Source organism: Nycticebus coucang, chromosome 24 (genome assembly GCF_027406575.1).
Source record: "Nycticebus coucang isolate mNycCou1 chromosome 24, mNycCou1.pri, whole genome shotgun sequence".
Lineage (NCBI taxonomy): Eukaryota > Metazoa > Chordata > Mammalia > Primates > Lorisidae > Nycticebus > Nycticebus coucang.
Genome location: NC_069803.1, coordinates 4,862,829 through 4,883,396, shown reverse-complemented (window position 1 = coordinate 4,883,396; position 20,568 = coordinate 4,862,829). Strand labels below are relative to the sequence as shown.

The window sequence follows — 20,568 nt, the reverse complement described above, 5'->3', positions numbered from 1 at the left end:
AGAGAAAAGAAGAAATGGTTGCCTTATCAGATCATCTTTTCCACTTAATATTATTATCAGCTCTTGTAAGTCTTGACCATGAAAAAATACTATAAAATGGAATTTTTTGGAAAAAAAAAGTGTTCCCACAAAACTCCACCCTTAGAAAGTAAGCTGCAAAATGGGAATTTGCAGGGCCTAATGGACAAAGTCTTCTATTAATAGGGCAGGTAAAGGATAAAGGTAATATCACCACATCACTAGCATTTCCTGAGAAACCATAAATGTATAATATAAGAATTAAGACAAGTCCTCATGCAACATAATAGAAAATCCAAGACAAACAGAATACACCAAAACATAAATGGGAGAAAAGGCAAAGAAAGAAAGAGAATCGGCTATTATAATATAGATCTTTAAATATTCTGAAAAATAAGAAAAAGTGAGGATTTAAAAGGTATGGAAGGCAATAAAATCTATTATGTTGTCTCAAATATGCTTTTTAGTTGAATTAATACATGTAATTTGGAATCAACAGACCAAATCCTAAAACTAACTATGATTTCCTAGCCCTTTGGCCTTGAAGACAAGTTTCGTTGCTGAATAAGAAAGTCATGTTAATAAATTTCTAAGACCCTTTCTAGTTGTAAAATTGCTATTACCTGGAATCCTAGAATTATAGTGAAACAGTGAATATTTAATTATTTTAAATTAAGTCACTGTACATGAATGAATAATTTTACATGAAATTTTGGAAAAAAGAAAAAATCTAAATTGAGAGAATGTATAAGTCATGTGAGTAGGAAAAAACCCAGTGGGGTATGGTAAAAGTTAGTTTGTAAGGAAAGAATAAACAAATATTACTGCCTGACTGGACAAGTTCAGTTGAACAATTTTACCATGCCCAAGAAATATAAACCTCTGAATGTAAACCTACAATAGTGGACTTTCTACTGGATACAGGCAGTGTCTTAGAATCTACAACTGGGCAATTTTGGTTTCAGAATAGCCCAAAATTTACTCTCAAGTATTAGTAACAATTTTGGCCTTAAGCAATCTGGGATGTCCATCAAAATTATTTCCAAAATTTTAAAGACATATGGGTTCCAAAACCCTATTTCTGACTTTATAAAATCAAAATCTATAAGCCTGAGAACTGTTTTCTTAAGTCTTCATGATACAGTCAGTATATTTACTGTCACTTGAAAATTACAACTACATGCTTTTAAGATTCTTTCTAACTCCAAGATTCTAGATTTATGTAAACTTTATTAAGATGACTATTAGGACATCACAGACCAGAAACATGAGTATTTATTAAGCAACTAATTTCATGTAGTGTAGATTCAAGAAGTCCTAGTGTTGCTTACTAGCACACAAGTACCCCCAGTGAAAGAGAAACCTTCTCCAACATTGATTTAACTTGGTCTCCTCACTGAAACATCAAGTACATCCTGATTTAGCAAAGATATTGACAATAGCAATCTCTTAGAGGATTGTTACTTCATGAGTAACCTTGCATACATTAACCCTTGAATCCTTATAACAATGCTGTGAGATGGATGCAATTATTAGTCCCATTTTGCTAGGTATTACCATTAGTCCTATTGCATGGAGGAGAAAAAGTGAGGCTCAGAAAAGTTAAAAAGTTTTCCCAACCGGGTGGCGCCTATGGCTCAGTGAGTAGGGCGCCGGCCCCATATGCCGAGGGTGGCGGGTTCAAACCCAGCCCTGGCCAAACTGCAACAAAAAAATAGCCGGGCGTTGCGGCAAGCGCCTGTAGTCCCAGCTGCTCGGGAGGCTGAGGCAAGATAATCGCATAAGCCCAAGAGTTAGAGGTTGCTGTGAGCCGTGTGACACCACGGCACTCTACCCGAGGGCAGTACAGTGAGACTCTGTCTCTACAAAAAAAAAAAAAAAAAGTTTTCCCAACCTCACATAACTCCAAGTGGCAGAGCCAGGATCTGAACTCAGACAGTCCTGCCTCAAGGACTGGGCTCTCATCACCATATTGTACTAACCCACCACAGCCACTATTGGTATAAGGAAGATTGGACATATCAATGGCAGGGTTTTAAGCAAGAATATTTAAATTGGGGGTGAAAATCTATCTTTTCTCACTTTTTATTTTCTCTTCTAATTGATACACTTGAATAGACTTTAAGACATGCAAAAGCCCTTGATAATCATGAGAATTTCTCTTAGGGAAAGATTTGCTGCATGCTAAGAGATGAAGCTGGATCTGACCTCAGTCAGATAATGTAATAAGCTTGTTCCAGTGACAAACATTTCCTAATAGAAGAAAGGGCTTTGATTCATGAAGATAGGACAAAGCAATAATGCCAGTTTAGGAAAAGCCTTAAAATTTTTTCATCTTTTCCCTCAAATATCATCAGACATATGTATTATTGTGACAGTATCTTCATAGCTAGAAATTTAACATGAGCTCAGAGAATGCCACTCCCTTAAAAAAAATAATAGGAGCTATATAAGACCCGACTGAGTACCTGTCTGCTAGTTAGCGAACATCACCCATGGGAATTTAGGGAACCACAAATCCATGTTCTTTTTCTGTCAGAGTTAAAACCAATTATTCCACTCATTAATATAAGTTAGTAACTACTCAGAAATATCATCCGTGGTCTTTGCCCATAATATACCTGACCACAGCTATTTAGCATTTTTGTACTCTTGGCATACAGCTGAAGAGCTTTTGTTGTGCAAACCCATTTACTTTTTAAGGATTCGCTAACACTTACAAGTTAACTTTGAAGTATCCTAACAAAAGGGAAAGCTTTGCCAAAATTAAGACTTTACCTCATTCCTATATGAACGTAAAAGGGGGAGTAATTTTTAAAGAAGGAAAGGAATGCTTTTTCATGCTCAAAAGAAGAGAAGGGCATTACAGGATGTTATAAGACCTCACCACATTGGAATTCTGCTATTAAGGAAATAAAGGCAGTCAGTTCTGACAAAGGGGGAGAAATGTAGGTAACATAGAGTGTCTAGGAGTATCATGGATGCGAATGTATAAGATAACATCTTCAAACACATAAGCCATAAGAGAACAGTAAGTCAAAATGTTCAAGTAATGTTAAAGATAAAAATAATTCATATGGTTTCTGCTCTCAAAAATATTGCAATCAAAAGTAGACGAAAATAAAGACAAAAGAAATGTACAACTTCAAAAACTGCAGACATAAAAATGAAAATAACACTTTAATTAAGTTAATCAGAAGCAATTTAATTTTAAATAGCAAGTGACCGAAAGATGAATGCCACTAGTATGGCCATAAGTCTGGCAGCTGTGTGATCTTGGCCTATTTGTCATATAAAATCTTAAATAAGTTTTCTGAGTTAGCTGGGCCATCTCAGATTTGTGACACAATCCAGGGAGGAACTTACCCTGTATGTGCAGCTCAGCAATCAAGTTGTTACCTGGCTTCTACCAGCATAATTAGCGTATATCAAACAAAGGATTAAATATAGTCCAATTCCTATTTTCCATTGTGTTTGGCAGTAAAAGGAGATTTAATCCAACTTAGAGAATCAATTAGTAATGACAGAATGAAACACTAAATATTGCCACTCAAACCAAAGGGAAACATGACTGTACTTCTATTTTCTGTTTCCAGTGGTCTAATACTCAATCCACCTGCACAAGTTAGGCTGCAGAGGAACACAGTAGGGTTCTTTATTGCTGAATCCCTAAAGGATGTCAAAAGGTAATTTTAAAAAATTACTTGATGGGGAAAAGTCATTATAGCAAATACAGCTTCATGGGAGGAAGACTGGGTTTGGCACCATGCCTTCTTGGTATTAAGCCTCACAAATCATTCTTGACTTTCTTTCATTATCCAGAGCCTTCCTTTACTGTTCTGTCTGTCACAGTGATGTGTATACTCCAGAGCTAATAGCAAAATGTGGCTGCAAAGGCAAGGTCCGACGCCATGTGACAGGTAATTGCACTTTATGTCTCATTGTCCTTAGCCTAGCTTTCAGGTCTGGCCAAAGAAAGAGAGGGGTCTATCCCTTAAAAAATAATGCTCAGGGGGCAGCACCTGTGGCTCAAAGGGGTAGGCCAGCCCCATATGCCGGAGGTGGTGGGTTCAAACCCAGCCCTGGCCAAAAAAATGCAAATAACAATAATAATAATTCTCAGTTAAAGTAGGCAAAGAAGTGTCAGACATTTTTCCATCAGACATACAAGACTTGAGAATCAGTCTTTTAGTCTGCAAGAAACTTTGCTAGGTCTCTAGTGATCAATTCCCTCACAGGCCAACCAAATGAGTTCCAAGAGAGATTCAGTCACGTTGTCCAAAGTCACACAGCCAGTTAGTGACATTGCCATGCTGAATCCCAACCATGCTGACTTTCAGCCTTCTGCTTTTTCACTAAAAATTCAGCCTGTATACGAATTTTGCTTGGTTGACCATATGAATGCCAACTCATAAATGTTTCTTGAGGATTCTACTTTCTTGATGAATGGTGGGGAGCTTAAAGTATACTCATTCTGACACAGTAATGAGGGAATGGAATTTTCTCTATTCTTTTAATTGAAGTCAATGGCTTACCAACAACCCTTGGGGGAAGAAAAATGAATCTTACACATTCATATAAACCAAAAGACTCTGCTGGTTTAAAACTTAGTTCTTCTAAGTGCATTCAGATCCTTTGGGTAACATGGAATATACACTTAATTGGTTCAAAATGTGAATGTTCTATTAAGACTATTCTAATCTCTAAGATTCTTATTCTCTCCTTCTACCTAGAATGATATTTAAATTCAAGAGCAACTTGCACAGTATCATGGTTATTCTTGTAGGGGAGAGAAAGCCCTCATGGATTCCTCTTCAGAGTCTGTGTTCTCTTTGGTCTGTAATTGTCACCTTATGTCAACAACCAAGAAATCTGTTCCTCCTGGTTTGGGTCATTTTCTCTCATTTGTTACTGAAATACATTGCCCTGGTCTTGAGAGCTGCAAAAACCTTTTCAGTCTTCCTACTTTTTTTCATTCCTAATGTTATTTTTGCCTTTTATTTTTAGTTAACACATAATACTTATACATATTTTTGGATACAAAGTGATATTTTAATATGTGTTTACAATTGTAATGATCAAATAAGGGTAATTAGTATATTTATCACCTCAAATTTTTATCATTTCTTTATGTTGTGAACATTGAAAATTCTCTCTTCTAGTTTTTAGAAAATACACAATAAATTCATAGCTAACCTTGTAGAATGTCAGAACTCATTACTCCATTCTAGCTATAATGTTGCATCTCTTGATGACTTATCATCATCCCCCCTTCCCTCCTACTCTCCTTATCTTCTGATACCTACAACTTAACTCTTTGCTGCCATGACCTTAATTTTTTTCTAGTTCCCACATATGCATGAATGCACAGGAGAACATCTTCCTGTGCCTGACTTATTCTGCTTAATATGTCCTCCAGGCTCATCCTTACTACTGCATGTGACAGGATTTCATTCTTTTAAATAGTTGAATAGAATTCCATAGTGTATATGCAAGTCTGAGAATTAAGTTTACAAACTCATCCTAGAAAACATGCCACATACCTCATTACTGAATATCACTACATTCACCTTTGAAGTACTCCCCTAGGGAAGCTATGCACCAATGCCAGTGCCTACCTTGTCCACCTTCAAAACACTTTTGATATTCTTTCTGGAATGACCTTCACAACTGTCATCAGATTACCCTTGATGTCTTGCATGTCATCAGAATGTCTGCCTTTCAATATTTCCATTATCTTCGGGTAAAGAAAAAGTCATTGGAGCTAGACCAGATAAGTAGGGAGGGTGTACCAATATATTTATTTGTTTATTGGCTAAAAACTCCCTCATAGATAGTGCCATTGTCATGATGCAAGAGTCAGACCTTTCTCATGCCAAGATTTTCAGTTAAAAATTTCCTGTTACTGAATCACATTTATTTGGTCTGCTGTGCTTCTCATAGTCTGCTGACCATTTTGATGCACAATTCAATTAATTTTTGCAATTTTTTCATCAGTTCTGCTAGTTACTGGCTGCCCTTACCTCTGTTAATTGGTAACACTTTCTCTCTTCTCATAAAAAAAAACATTTAATCTATTTATACACTACCATTTTCTTCATAGTATTACGCCCATAAACTTGGACTAACAAGTGCCTGATTTTACTTCCACCCTTGCCAAGTTTAAAAAGAAATTTGGTGTTTGTTCATTGCTCTAATTCAAGCTCCAACATTCTCAGAAGAGCACACAAAAACACACAATAATGAACACCACTCTGCAAAACATTGTCACAAATCAACACAAAAACACTGTTAGACACTGATATACCAAGGTTATGAAACCTTACTGAGTTGTTTGTATGGTGCTACCAACATAAACGCATGGTGGCAAGTTTGCAAACTTAACTGTTAGACCATGTACAACAACCATTATGATGGTTATTCCAGAAAGAGTTCCAAAATTGCTTTGAAGGGTAGACTAGGAGCTGGCATCAATGCATAGCTTCCCAAGGGTACTTCAAAGGTAAATACAGTGATATTTAGCAAATGAGGCATGTAGTATTTTCCTAAGATGAATTCATGAACTTAATTGGCAGACATTTGTATTACATTAATTGATTTTCAGATGCTAAACCTACTTTGTGTTCTTGAGATAAATCCCATTTGGTCAAAGCATAAAATTCTTTCTGTACGTTGCTGTATTTAATCCACTAGAATTTATTAGGGAATTTTGCATCTGTATTCAACAGAGATAGTCTGTAGTTTCCTTTTCTTGTGATGTCTTTCTCTGCTTTTGCAATTGGCCCCATAAAATAAATTGAAAAGAATTCCACCCTATTTTTTGAAAGTGTTTGTGAAGCATTAGTGTCAATTATTTTTAAAATATCTGATAGAATGTCACTTGTGACAATCTGGGCCTAATTTTATTTATTTATGTTTTTGATTATTCATCAACCTTTTTACTTGTTTTACCTTATTCAAGTAAATTTTCAATTTTTTCTTTTTTCTTTCTTTTTTTTGGAGAAAGTCTTGGTATTTTTGTCTTTCTAAGAATTTGATCACTTACTCTACATATTATACAAAAAGTATTGTCTTATATTCATTTTAACTTTTTTTCAATTAAGTAGCAAAAATCCATCTTTAATTTCTAACTTTATTAACATGAGTGTTCTCTCTTTTTCTTTAGCCAGGCTTGTTAAAATACTTGTCAATTTTGTTCATCCTTTGAAAAAAAAACTTTTGTTTTAATTGATTTTTTCTATTTTTTTATTTTGACTGATTTATTTCCATTCTAATTTTTACCATCTCTTCTTTTTTTCTCGATTTGAATTAGCTTGCATTCCTTTTATCAGTGTCTTAAGAAGAAAGGTTAGGTGAGGTCATTGATTTCAGATCTTTTTTGTTTTCTTTTTTTAAAACTCAGGCAATTATATCTGAAAATTTTTGTCTAACAACTTTAGGAACATGGCATACTGTTAAAACACTGTATTTTTATTTTCATTCATCTAAAAGTACTTTATAATTTTTCTTGTGATTTGTGTTGAGCCATTTATTTAGAAGTGTGTTGTCTTATTTTTACATATTTGTGAATTTCCCAAATTTCCTTTGTTATTGTTTTTTCGTTGAATTCTCTTCTGGTTGGGAAGCAAACTATGGATGAGTTAAATTTTTTTAAGTTTATTGAGACTTGTTCTATGGTCTAACACAGAGTCTATTCTGGAGAAGACCAAGTATTCTTCTGTTGTTGGGTGAAGTGTTCTACAGATGTCAGTTAAGTATAATTGCTTTATAAGGTTGCTCAGGTCTTTCATTTCCTTGCTGATCTTCTGTCTATTTATTCTATTACATTGTTGATAGTGGGATAGTGACATGTTCAATTATTATTAATGAACTTTTATTTCTCCCTTCAAATATGTCAGTTTTGCAATATGTATTTTGGATTTCCACTACTAAATGCATATATATTTATATTTACTTTATCTTCTTGGTGGATTAATCATTTTATTACTAAAAATTTCTTAGTCTTTGTAACATGTTTTGTCTTAAACTCTATTTTGCATGAAATTAGTATAACTGTGCCAGCTCTCTTTTGGTTATCATTTTCATGGAACATTCTTTGTGACCTTTTTTCTTTCAATCTATTAACATCTTTGGATCTAAAGTATGCATCTTTCATACAGCATACAGTGCATCATGGTTTTTCCTCCATTCTTCAAATCTCTGACTCTTAATTGCAAAGTTTAATCTATTTATATTTAATGTATGTAACGATAGTTAATATTAGTGTCTTCTGTTTGCTATTCATTCCCCATATAGTATCTTTTTATTTCTAAAATCTTTTATTCTTGACTTATTGAGATAGATATTTTCTACCTCAACATTTGAATTCCTTCTCCATTTAAATTTCTTTAATTCCAATAGATTAAGGAGGTACAAGTTAAATTCTGTTATATACATATGTTACATAGTGGTGAAATCTGGGATTTTAATATACTCATCACTCAGGTAATGTACATTATAACAAATAAGTAACTTTTTTATTCCTTATACCCCTTGCCATTTTTAGTGTATATATATTTTAATTATGTTCTTGGTGATTGGTCTACAGTTTTCCATTAACATCATACTGTATAACAATCTAGTTTGAATTAATGCCAAATTAATTTCAATACTATACAAAACCCTTCCTAATATGGTTCTGTTTTCCCTTTTAATATGTTATTGTCACCAATTATATCTTTATATGGTGAACCTATCAAATAGATCTATAATTACTCCTTTATACATTAATCTTTTAAATTGTATTTTAAAAAGAAAAGAAAATAATGTGTATATGTATGTATGTACGTTCTCTCTTGTATTTACCTATATAAATACACTTTTATTAGTGCTCTCTATTTTTGCATGTGAATTTGAGTTATTGCCTAATGTCCTTTCATTTCAACCTTAAGGACTACCATTAGTATTTATTGTAAGACTTGACTGCTAGCAATAAACTTTCCAATTTTTTTATATTTAAAATATATTAATTTATCTTTCATTTTTGGAAAATAGCTTTACTAGTTATAAAATCCTTCACTAGTGGTTGTTTTCATTTAGTACTTTAAGTATTTCATCCCACTTTATTCTGAACTCTAATGTTGCTGATGTGAAATCAGCTTTCAGTCTTATTGAACATCCTCTGTACATGATGAGTCATTCTTGTCATGCTGCTTTGAAGATTCTGTCTTTGTCTTTGCACTTCAGATATTTGATTATCATTGGCTTAAGAGTGTGGTGATCTTTGAATTCATCCTACTTGGAGTTTAATGGGATTCTTAGTTGTATAGATTAATGTTTTTCATCAAATTTGAGAAATTTGGGGGCCATTATTTATTTAAATATTCTTTTTTTTTGTAGAGACAGAGTCTCACATTACCACCCTCGGTAGAGTGCCATGACGTGACATGGCTCACAGCAACCTCCAAGCTTTTGGGCTTATGCGATTCTCTTGCTTCAGCCTCCCGAGCAGCTGGGACTACAGGCCCCCACCACAACGCCCGGCTATTTTTTGGTTGCAGTTTGGCCGAGGCCCGCCACAATGCCTGGCTATTTTTGGTTGCAGTTTGGCAGATGCCGGGTTTGAACCCACTACCCTCGGTATATGGGGCCGGTGCCCTACTCACAGGTGCCACCCTATTTATTTAAATATTCTTTCTGACTATTTTCTTTCTCTCCTTCTGGGACATCCATTTAATATATGGTGGTGCATTTTTGCATGTCCCAGAAGTCTCCTAGGCTCTGTTTATTTTTCTTTATTCTTCTTTTTCTTCTGTTCCTCAAATTGGATATTTTCCATTAACTTATCTTTGAGTTTGTTGATTGTTTTCTTTTTTTAATTTAATTTTTTTTATTATTAAAACATAGCCGTGTACATTAATGTGATCATGGGGCACCATACACTGGTTTTATAGACCGTTTGACAAATTTTCATCACACTGCTTAACATAGTCTTCCTGACATTTTCTTACTTATTGTGTTAAGACATTTATATTCTACATTTACTAAGTTTCACATGTACCCTTGTAAGATGCACTGCAGGTGTATTCCCACAAATCACCCTCCCTCTGCCCATCCTCCCCCCTCCCTCCCCTCTCTCTCCTCCTTCCCCATATTCTTAGGTTGTAACTGGGTTATAGCTTTCATGTGAAAGCCATAAATTAGTTTCACAGTAGGGCTGAATACATTGGATACTTTTTCTTCCATTCTTGAGATACTATACTAAGAAGAGTATGTTCCAGCTCCATCCATGTAAACATGAAAGAGGTAAAGTCTCCATCTTTCTTTAAGGCTGCATAATATTCCATGATGTACATATACCACAATTTATTAATCCATTCGTACATTAAAGGGCACTTGGGCTTTTTCCATGATTAGCAATTATGAATGGGGCTTCAATAAACATTCTGGTACAAATGTCTTTGTTATAATGTGATTTTTGTTCTTCTGGGTATATATCTATTAGAGGAATTAAAGGATTGAATGGCAGATCTATTTTTAGATCTCTAAGTGTTCCCCAAACATCTTTCCAAAAGGAATGTATTTATTTCCATTCCCACCAGCAGTGTAGAAGTGTTCCCTTTTCTCCACATCCACACCAACATTTCTGGTCTTGGGATTTTGTGATATGGGCTAATCTTACTGGAGTTAAATGATATCTCAAAGTAGTTTTGATTTGCATTTCTCTGATGATTAAAGATGATGAGCATTTTTTCATATGTCTGTAGGCCGTGTCCCAGTCTTCTTCAGAGAAGTTTCTCTTCAAGTCCCTTGCCCAGCCTGCAATGAGATCACTTGTTCTTCTCTTGCTTATACGTTTGAGTTCTCTGTGGATTCTGGTTATTAAACCTTTGTCAGAGACGTAACCCGCAAATATCTGCAGGTTATTCTGAGGGCTGTTTGCTTGCTTTACTTACTGTGTTCTTGCCTGTTCAAAAGCTTTTTAGTTTGATCAGGTCCCAGTAGTGTATTTTTTTTTTTTTGACATTTCTTTTTTTTTATTGTTGGGGATTCATTGAGGGTACAATAAGCCAGTTACACTGATTGCAATTGTTAGGTAAAGTCCCTCTTGCAAGCATGTCTTGCCCCCATAAAGTGTGACACACACTAAGGCCCCATCCCCCTCCCTCCCTCCCTCTTTCTGTTTCCCCCCCATAACCATAATTGTCATTAATTGTCCTCATATCAAGATTGAGTACATAGGATTCATGCTTCTCCATTCTTGTGATGCTTTACTAAGAATAATGTCTTCCACTGCCATCCAGGTTAATAGGAAGGATGTAAAGTCTCCATTTTTTTTAATGGCTGAATAGTATTCCATGGTATACATATACCACAGCTTGTTAATCCATTCCTGGGTTGGTGGGCATTTAGGCTGTTTCCACATTTTGGCGATTGTAAATTGAGCTGCAATAAACAGTCTAGTACAAGTGTCCTTATGATAAAAGGATTTCTTTCCTTCTGGGTAGATGCCCAGTAATGGGATTGCAGGATCGAATGGGAGGTCTAGGTTGAGGGCTTTGAGGTTTCTCCATACTTCCTTCCAGAAAGGTTGTACTAGTTTGCAGTCCCAGTAGTGTATTTTTAAAGCTGCTTCAATTGCCCGGGGGTTCCTCCTCATAAAATACTCGCCCAGACTGATTTCTTCAAGGGCTTTCCCTGCACTCTCTTCCGGTATTTTTATAGTTTCATGTCTTAAGTTTAAATCTTTAATCCAGTGAGAGTCTATCTTAGTTAATGGTGAAAGGTGTGGGTCCTATTTCAGTCTTCACCAGGTTGATAGCCAGTTCACCCAGCAACATTTGTTAAATAGGGAATCTTTTCCCCACTGAATGTTTTTAATTGGCTAGTCAAAGATCACATAACAGTAAGTAGCTGGATTCATCTCTTGGTTCTCTACTCTGTTCCAGACATCTATTTTTCTGTTTTTGTGCCAGTACCATGCTGTTTTGATCACTATCGATTAATAGGATAGTCTGAGGTCTGGTAGCATGAATCCTTCTGCTTTGTTTTTGTTTCTGAGTAATGTCTTGGCAATTCGAGGTTTTTTTGATTCCTTATAAAACGAAGTACTATTTTCTCAAGATCTTTAAAGTATGACAATGGAGATTTAATAGGGATTGCATTAAAATTGTATATTGCTTTGGGTAGTATGGACATTTTAACAATGTTGATTCTTCCCAGCCATGAGCATGGTATGTTTTTCCATTTGTTAACATTTTCAGCTGTTTCTTTTCTTAGAGTTTCATAGTTCTCTTTATAGAGATCTTTCATGTCCTTTGTTAGATAAACTTTCAAGTATTTCATCTTCTTTGGCACTACTGTGAAAGGTATAGAGTCCTTGACTGTTTTCTTAGCTTGGCTATTGTTGGTATATATAAAGGCTACAGATTTATGGGTGTTGATTTTGTAGCCTGAGACATTGCTTTATTCCTTGATCACTTCTAAAAGTTTTGTAGTAGAGTCCCTTGTGTTTTCCAAATATACTGTCATGTCATCTGCGAAGAGTGAAAGTTTGATCTCTTCTGACCCTATGTGGATACCCTTGATCGCCTTTTCTTCCTTAATTGCGATGGCTAAAACTTCCATTACAATGTTAAAGAGCAATTGAGACAATGGACAACCTTGCCTGGTTCCTGATCTAAGTGGAAATGATTTCAATTTAACTCCATTCAATATGATATTGGCTGTGGGTTTGCTGTAGATGGCCTTTATTAGTTTAAGAAATGTCCCTTCTATACCAATTGTCTTAAGTGTTCTGATCATGAAGGGATGCTGTATATTATCAAAAGCTTTTTCTGCATCAATTGGGAGAATCATATGGTCTTTTTTTTTTTAATTTGTTTATGTGCTGAATTATACTTATAGGTTTATGTATATTGAACCAGCCTTGAGACACTGGGATAAAATCCAGTTGGTCATGATGTATAATTTATTTGATGAATTGCTGGATTCTGTTTGTTAGGATCTTGTTGAATATTTTTGCATCTATATTCATTAGTGATATTGGTCTATAATTTTCGTTTCTTCTTGGGTCTTTTCCTGGTTTGGGAATCAGGGTAATGTTTGCTTCATAGAATGTGTTGGGTAGTCTTCCTTCTTTTTCTACATTTTGAAACAGGTTGAGTAATATAGGTACTAGTCCTCTTAAAGGTTTGGTAGAATTCTGACGTGAAGCCATCTGGTCTTGGGCTTTTCTTTTTAGGGAGATTTTGTATGGTCGATGCTATTTCAGAACTTGATATTGGCCTGTTCAACATTTCCACTTGATTCTGGCTAAGTCTTGGAAGGTGACATGCTTTCAAGTATTGGTAAATTTCCTACAGATTTTCATATTTCTGAGAATAAACTTTTTTCTAATATTCATTAAGGATTTTTTGAATTTCTGAGGAGTCTGTTGTTATTTTGTCTTTGTCATTTCTGATTGATGAGAGTAGAGATTTTACTCTTTTTTTCCTGGTTAGGTTAGCCAAAGGTTTATTTTATTGACCTTTTCAAAAAACCAACTTTTTGATTTATTGATCTGTTATATAATTCTTTTGTTTTCAATTTCATTTAATTCTGCTCTAATTTGCTTATTTCTTTCCTTCTACTGGGTTTGGGGTTGGAATGTTCTTCCTTTTCCAGTTGCTTGAGATGTCCCATTAAGTTGTTAACTTCCTCTCTTTCTATTCTCTTGAGGAAGGCTTGCAGTGCTATAAATTTTCCTATTAGGACTGCCTTTGCGGTATCCCAGAGGTTCTGATAATTCGTATCTTCATTGTCATTTTGTTCCAAACATTTGGCAATTTCCTTCTTAATCTCATCTCTGACCCAGCTATCATTCAGCATAAGGTTATTTAACTTCCATGTTTTTGTATGAGTATGCAGATTCCTATTGTTACTGAGTTCAACTTTTATTACATGGTGGTCCGAGAAGATACAGGGAATAATTTCTATTCCTTTAAATTTACTGAGGTTAGACTTGTGATGTAAGATGTGATCGATTTTGGAATATATTCCCTGGGCTGATGAGAAGTATGTGTATTCAGTTTTGTTGGGATGAAATGTTCTGTAGATGTCTGCTAAATCCAAATGTTGGATGGTTAGGTTTAAATAAAAAATTCCTTTGCTCAGCTTCTTATTAGAGGATCTATCCAACACTGCTAAAGGAGTGTTGAAATCTATGACTATTATGGAGCTGGAGAAAATCAAGTTACTCATGTCTGTTACAGTTTCTCTTATAATTTGAGGTGTATTCTAGTTGGGTGCATAAATATTAATAATTGAAATCTCATCATATTGAGTATTACCCTTAACAAATATGAAGTGACCATTCTTGTCCTTCCTTACTTTTGTTGATTTAAAGCTTACTATGTCTGCAAATAGAATTGCAACACCTGCTTTTTTCTGATTACCATTTGCCTGAAATATGGACAACCATCCTTTCACCCTGAGTCTATAGTTATCTTTTAAGGTAAGATGTGACACTTGTATGCATCAAGAATCTGGCTTGAGTTTTGTATCCAGTCAGTTAACCTGTGCTTCTTTAGAAGACAGTTTAAGCCATTCACATTAATGGAGAATATTGATAAGTCTGGTAAAATTTTGCGTATGGAGTTTTTTGAAAGTCCGGTGGACATTTTTAATCCTTTCGCCACTGTGGAAGTTGGAGTTTGATCAAAAGTTTCTGAGTGAGTTTACTTTTGTGGTAAAGGATTGGGCTGATCATTATGGATGATAGGTTTGAGAATATCCTGAAGAGCTGGTTATGTTATGGCAAATTTCTTCAACATATGAATGTCATTAAAGTATTTAATTTCTCCATCATAAATGAAACTCAGTTTAGCTGGATACAGGATCCGGGGTTGAAAGTTATTTTGTTTTAGAAGATTAAAATTTGATGACCACCCTCTTCTGGTTTGAAAAGTTTCAGCAGAGAGATCTGCAGTCATACTAATATTCTTCCCTTTGTAGGTAATGGATTTCTTACATCTGGCTGCTTTCAGAGTTTTCTCCTTCATAATAACTTTAGTGAAGTTAACTATGATATGCCTTTGGGATGTCTTATTCAGATTGAGTTATTCTGGGGTTCTGAAACTGTCTGTTATCTGAATTTCAGAATCTCTGGGCGTGTGTGGAAAATTATCTTTCATAATTTCATGGAGAAGGGCTTCTGTGCCTTGAGGGACCACTTCATCACTTTCAGGGATTTCAATGAGGCAGATATTAGCCTTCTTCGAATTATCCCAGAGCTCTCTGACAGAATGATTCATTTTTTCTCTCCATTTCTCTTCCTCTTTGAGAGTTTGGGAGCAAAAAAGCTTTGTCTTCAATGTCAGAAATCCTTTCTTCTGCTTGCTCCACTCTGTTATTGAGGGATTCTACTGTACTTTTCATATCTTTGAGGGCTGCAAATTCTTGCTTCAGTGAGTCAAAATCTTTGGTGGTTTTGACCACCAAATTCATTAAAGTCTTGAGACAACTTTTGAATTTCTCCTCGAATTTCTAATTCTGAGTTTTGAATTGCTCCTCAAATTTCTAATTCCAAATTTTCCTCCATTCTATTTATCTTGTTTGCAATCCAAATTCTGAATTCGATTTCTGACATCTCGCCCAGCTGTTTATGAATGTGATCTTCAGTTACATCTGCCATATCTTTCCTTGGGGGGGGGGTTGATCTATTCTGGTTATTCATGTTACCAGTGTTTTTCCACTGATTCTGCCCCATGATTATTTTACTGTTTGATTTTTCCCCTGGAGCTTTGTTGAGGACCCATACAGTGCTATGTTCTGAGAAACTGGGGACCTGTTTGGTGTGGTGGGGCCTAGTGGTTCTGTCTTGTTTTCAGCTGGTCTCTGTCCAACCCTAGTGAAACAGTTACTCTGGGTTGAAGTCTCAGCTGTAGAGAAATACCAGCAGTTCCATAACCCCACCCCCCACAGTCAACAATTGGAAAAGGAAAATCAAACCTTCCTATAACCACAAACCCAGGGCACCACTTGAATAGTCCTTGGGTGACTGGCTCAGTTCAAAAGGTCCAAATCAATTTTCTCAGTCAGTACCTGTCTCAGATGGGAGAGTTTAAAAGGTCTCTGGCAACTGGATTGCAGGTGTCTGGTGACAACTCAGATATGACTTGCTCCAGTGCTCCGTGAAGTCAGGAGGACCCACCCAGAAAATAGATAAGTCTGCGAATGTTGATGCCTCCTTCTCCACCTTGCACCTCTGTCACAGCCAGTCACCGATAGCCCTGCAGGGCTGTGACCCAGTTGCCTCTAGTAAACAGATAATCCAGGACTTTTCACCTGCCTGAATCACAAGGAAATCTATATCTGCTCAGCCAGGCCTCTGTGCTCTGCCTCTATCCAGCAGGGGAAGGTAAGGCCTGACAACCTTGGGTGCTTGATGGAGGCTGGGGGATGTTCACTCAGTTCCCAGCCCCACCCCTGATTGATGTTATTGACAGAACAGAACATCTTTGCAGGAATTTGTTTCTGTCCCTGCTAAATTCCCCTGCAGAACAGAAGCTGTTTTGAGTTCTCAGAGCCTGTGCCTCAGGCCCTGTCTTTGCTTGTGCAGGTTTGTATTCAGTTACCTATCAGTTCTAGCCTCCTGCCTTCCTTTGTCTATAGGCTGACGATCCCCTGAGGGCTGGGTGAATCTTAGGCTCAGTAAAGCGGTCTTCTGGGTCAGCCCTGCCCTGGGAATTTCCCGGCTCTACATGTACGTTTTCTAGTTTCTGTGCTCCACCCAGGCTGGTACCACCTCAGGCAAACCCTTTACTCACATGGCCTGCATTTCTGTCCCAGATCTTTTCCACGGTGGTTGCCACCTGAGTAGATGCCCAGTTGCCCAGCGAGACAGGGAATTTGGCTTTGGAATATCCAGGAGTGAGCCCTATTGTTGCCAAAAATAGCTGCTGCTCTGCACCTCGGGGCACCGCCACTCCGGTGTGGTCCCCTCTCAGCCGACCATCCTCTCCTCACTCCCATGCTGCAGAATCAGCACTGACCAGCTGCAGTCTAGGCCCTGTCCACACCCCTCAAGAAATCTCCCAAGAATCTGGACTTCTGGGGACAGGCCTCCAGACCTCAGGGTGAGAGTGGAGGGGAGTCCTGGGAGCTCAGAATTGCAGGTAGAGAATATACACAGTTTTGTACAGTTTTATGCCTGGCAGGAGAACGCTGTGGCACCCTAGTAGGGGAGGTACGTCCAGTTTTTAGAGGGTCTCTTCTGTGGATTTTAGTGGGAGGAATTTTGAACTCTGCTCGTTTGTTTGTGGGACACTCTGAGCCGTTCTCATGGGGAAGGGGACTCCCATCCACTTGGTGATGGATTCTGTACCTTTTGTTTGTATCCTTGAGGTCCCAGCTCACCTCAGTGGGGTTGATGTGCATTCTACAACCTCCTCTCTTGGTGCAGCTCTAATCCACCAGGTTACTTGCTGAATCTCTGTCCTTTAACTCTCCTTCTGGAAGGGAACCTCTGTGGAAAGCTGGCTTCAGTCAGCCATCTTGTCCCTGCCACCCCTGTTGATTGTTTCCTTTGCATGCTGAGATCTGACTTTGAGTTTCTCTTGTATTTTTTTTATTTTTATTATTGTACTTCTCCACTGCAGGATTTCTATTTTTTTCCTTTTCTAATCTATAATTCTATTGATATTATTTATTTTGTGAGACATCATTCTCACATTTCTATTAGTTCTTTCTACATAGTTTTCTATAGCTCTTTGAATTTATTTAATGTAGCTGATTTAAGAAGTCTTTGATTAGCAAATGCAATGCCTGAGCTTCCTCTGGTACAATATCTATTGATATCTTTTGTGTGGGTGTTATACATTCTTGTTTGTTTCCCCATTTTATGACTTTATGTTGAAAATTAGATATTGCACATATTATGTGATAGCAATTATGGAAATAAGATTTTCCCTCTCTTTTCCCCAGTGATGTTTGCTTTACTGCTTCTTATACTTGTCTTACTGTTTATTTGATGACTTTTGTAAACTAATTCTATAAAGTCTGTTGTCTCTGTCATTTTTTGGCCACTAATTCCTCTACTCTGTTACTTTAGTAATTCAGCTTATAATTAGACCAAGATTTTGCTAAACACTTGGAACCAATAAGTTTCTCAGTATTTGTCACAGGATTCTGTGTTTGTTTTAAAAAAATGCTTTCATTATTCAGCTGGCTAGTTAACATCTCTGCTTTAGCCTTCACTTCCTATTTGTACAGAACTTCAAGGTCAACCTAATATGAGAGCTTAGAGTCTTCTCAGACCTTCCTGAGCATGGAAATAGAGAGGCACAGTCCAAGCATGTGCACTGTCATTTTTATTCCCAGTACTATTTCAAAGTTTTTCACTGTCTCTATAGACATCTTATTCTTCATTTTTCAATTTAAAATTTCATTTACTCTATCATTTTTTCCTTGAACAATTGCCTCAGGCATAAGTGATAGTAATACATTTGATAACACTCCCTGGAGATAGTTTTTAGCACAAGGGAAACTCAAGTGAGGTTGAAAAAGAAGAGCCATTCAAGGGTCATTGAGGGAACTACCAGACAAGTCAAATAATTACTCTTCTTTGGAAATGATATTTTAAGAGAAATACTGTACTCCCTCTGGAACCAAGAATATTGATTATTATAGTTCAAAGCTATTAATGAGCTGGAGATCTGGAGATGGGACTGGTGTAAGTTAAAACATCACAAATATTGCTGTTTTCACTACAATATATTTATTTAGATTGCTTAATATTTCCTTGGTTGCTGTTGGTTAGTTTTCAGAGTTGAATAAAACATTCTGGGTGGCTCCTGTGGCTCAAAGGAGTAGGGCACCAGCCCCATATGCTGGAGGTGGTGGGTTCAAAACCAGCCCCAGCCAAAAACTGGAAGAAAAAAAAAGATTCTGACAGTTTTTACAAGTTTATTTTATTTTTATGGAGGGAAAAATTTCTCAGCTTCTTACTCCACTTGTTTTTTTTTTTTTTTTTTTTTTAACCAGTGTTCTGTCTTTCATGTTTTAAAGATATTTTTGCTGAATTTAGGATTCTTTGTTGACAGTTTATTTCAGCACTTTTTATATGTCATCTCAATGCCTTCTGGCATTCATTCTTTCTCATAAAAAGTCAGTTGTTTCACTTGTAAATAACATTTTATTTTTCTATTACTTTTTAAAGAGATTTTGGGTGAAGACAATTAAGTTTATAGGAGTTACACATTGAGGTTCTAGGTTGATACGAATTGGGTGACACTATGAATTGTGTCCATTAATTCCTCTAGTGGATAATTAATTTCATTTATTATACTTTTCAACTATAGAATTTCCATTTTTTTAAAATTCCATCTGTCTATTGATAGTGTCTCTCTAAGGAAAACTGTCATCATTCTGTTTCTTTACATTTTTGTTTGGGTTTGTTTGTTTGTTTATTTTTTGATGTAGTGTCATGTTGCTCAGCCTGGTCTTGAATGCTAGGTTTAAGTAGTCCTCTTATCTAAGTCTCCCACATAGCTGAGATTGCAACTGCATGCTACTATTCTTGGCTTTTTACTTTTTTAATTGTGATTTCTTTAATTCTTTAAACACATTTATAATATGTTCTAAAGACTTTGTATGCTAAGTCCCCTTTCTTTTGCCTGATTTTTCCCTTCATGCTTTCTTGTTACTGTGTATTTCTCATTTTTTTGTTGTTGTTATTGAAAAATGAACATTTTAGATAATATATTATAGCAACTCTAGCCATCAGGGTGTATTGTTGTCATTGCACATTTGATTAGTTGGTTAGTGACTTGGCTGGTTATTTCATTAAAATGCATTTCCTCTACTGTGTGAAGACTTTGATGTTACATCAAAGAAAGCAGCCTTGGGCTGCAGTGTTTAACAACCATTGGGATGACAGTACTTTTAGTGGGGCTCTTTTTAATTGTCTCTTTCCTTGATATCTCTGATTAACTCTCTGTTTCTGTTGGTATCACACCCAGTTCTTGGGCTACACTAAAAGTCTTCTGAATCCTCTTATTATTTTTAACAATGCCTAAGGCATATATTTCTCCACAGTGTTATCCAATTAAATTTGGACCCTTTTGCCAAGGTAGGTTTGGGGCTGATCTTTGAGGTTTGTTCTGACCCTGAGAAAGCACTCATAAGCTGTCTCCCTGGTTCACTGTAGTGAACTCTGGCCTATGCTATTGTTTTCAATAGTGACAATAATGACAAAAATCACTATTATTGTCAACTGTACACTTGGGCTTGAACTCCTTCACACTCTGTTCCAAGTAAAGTCAATTACCTTGGGCAATACTTGAGAGCCCTTTGTTCTTATAGCATGCCTCTCACCCTGGGAAAACCCTCTGAACTACTGGTCCCAAGTTTGGGGCTAGGAATTGGGATAGTAGTCCACTTTTCTTGATGTGATATACCATTTCATGAGTAGAGTACTGGCAGTGGTGGTAGCCTCTGGTCTTCTTTATTTGCTCCTCCCACTGTGAAATCTTTACCTTGGTAACAGACTGGAATGAGGGAATTAGTGCTTTATTCTTTTCATCCATGAGG

The 20,568-nt window shown here is 36.4% G+C and overlaps 1 protein-coding gene across 1 annotated transcript in view; it reads left to right on the top strand.

Moving 5' to 3' along the window:
• The window catches only part of KCNU1 (potassium calcium-activated channel subfamily U member 1), a 227,634-nt gene that overhangs the window by 89,470 nt on the left and 117,596 nt on the right, over positions 1–20,568 (top strand). Inside the window, exons 17-18 of the mRNA XM_053578834.1 lie at positions 3,615–3,704; positions 3,841–3,938. Coding sequence (XP_053434809.1) covers positions 3,615–3,704; positions 3,841–3,938 — 188 coding nt within the window. The remainder of the gene's footprint in view (positions 1–3,614; positions 3,705–3,840; positions 3,939–20,568) is intronic.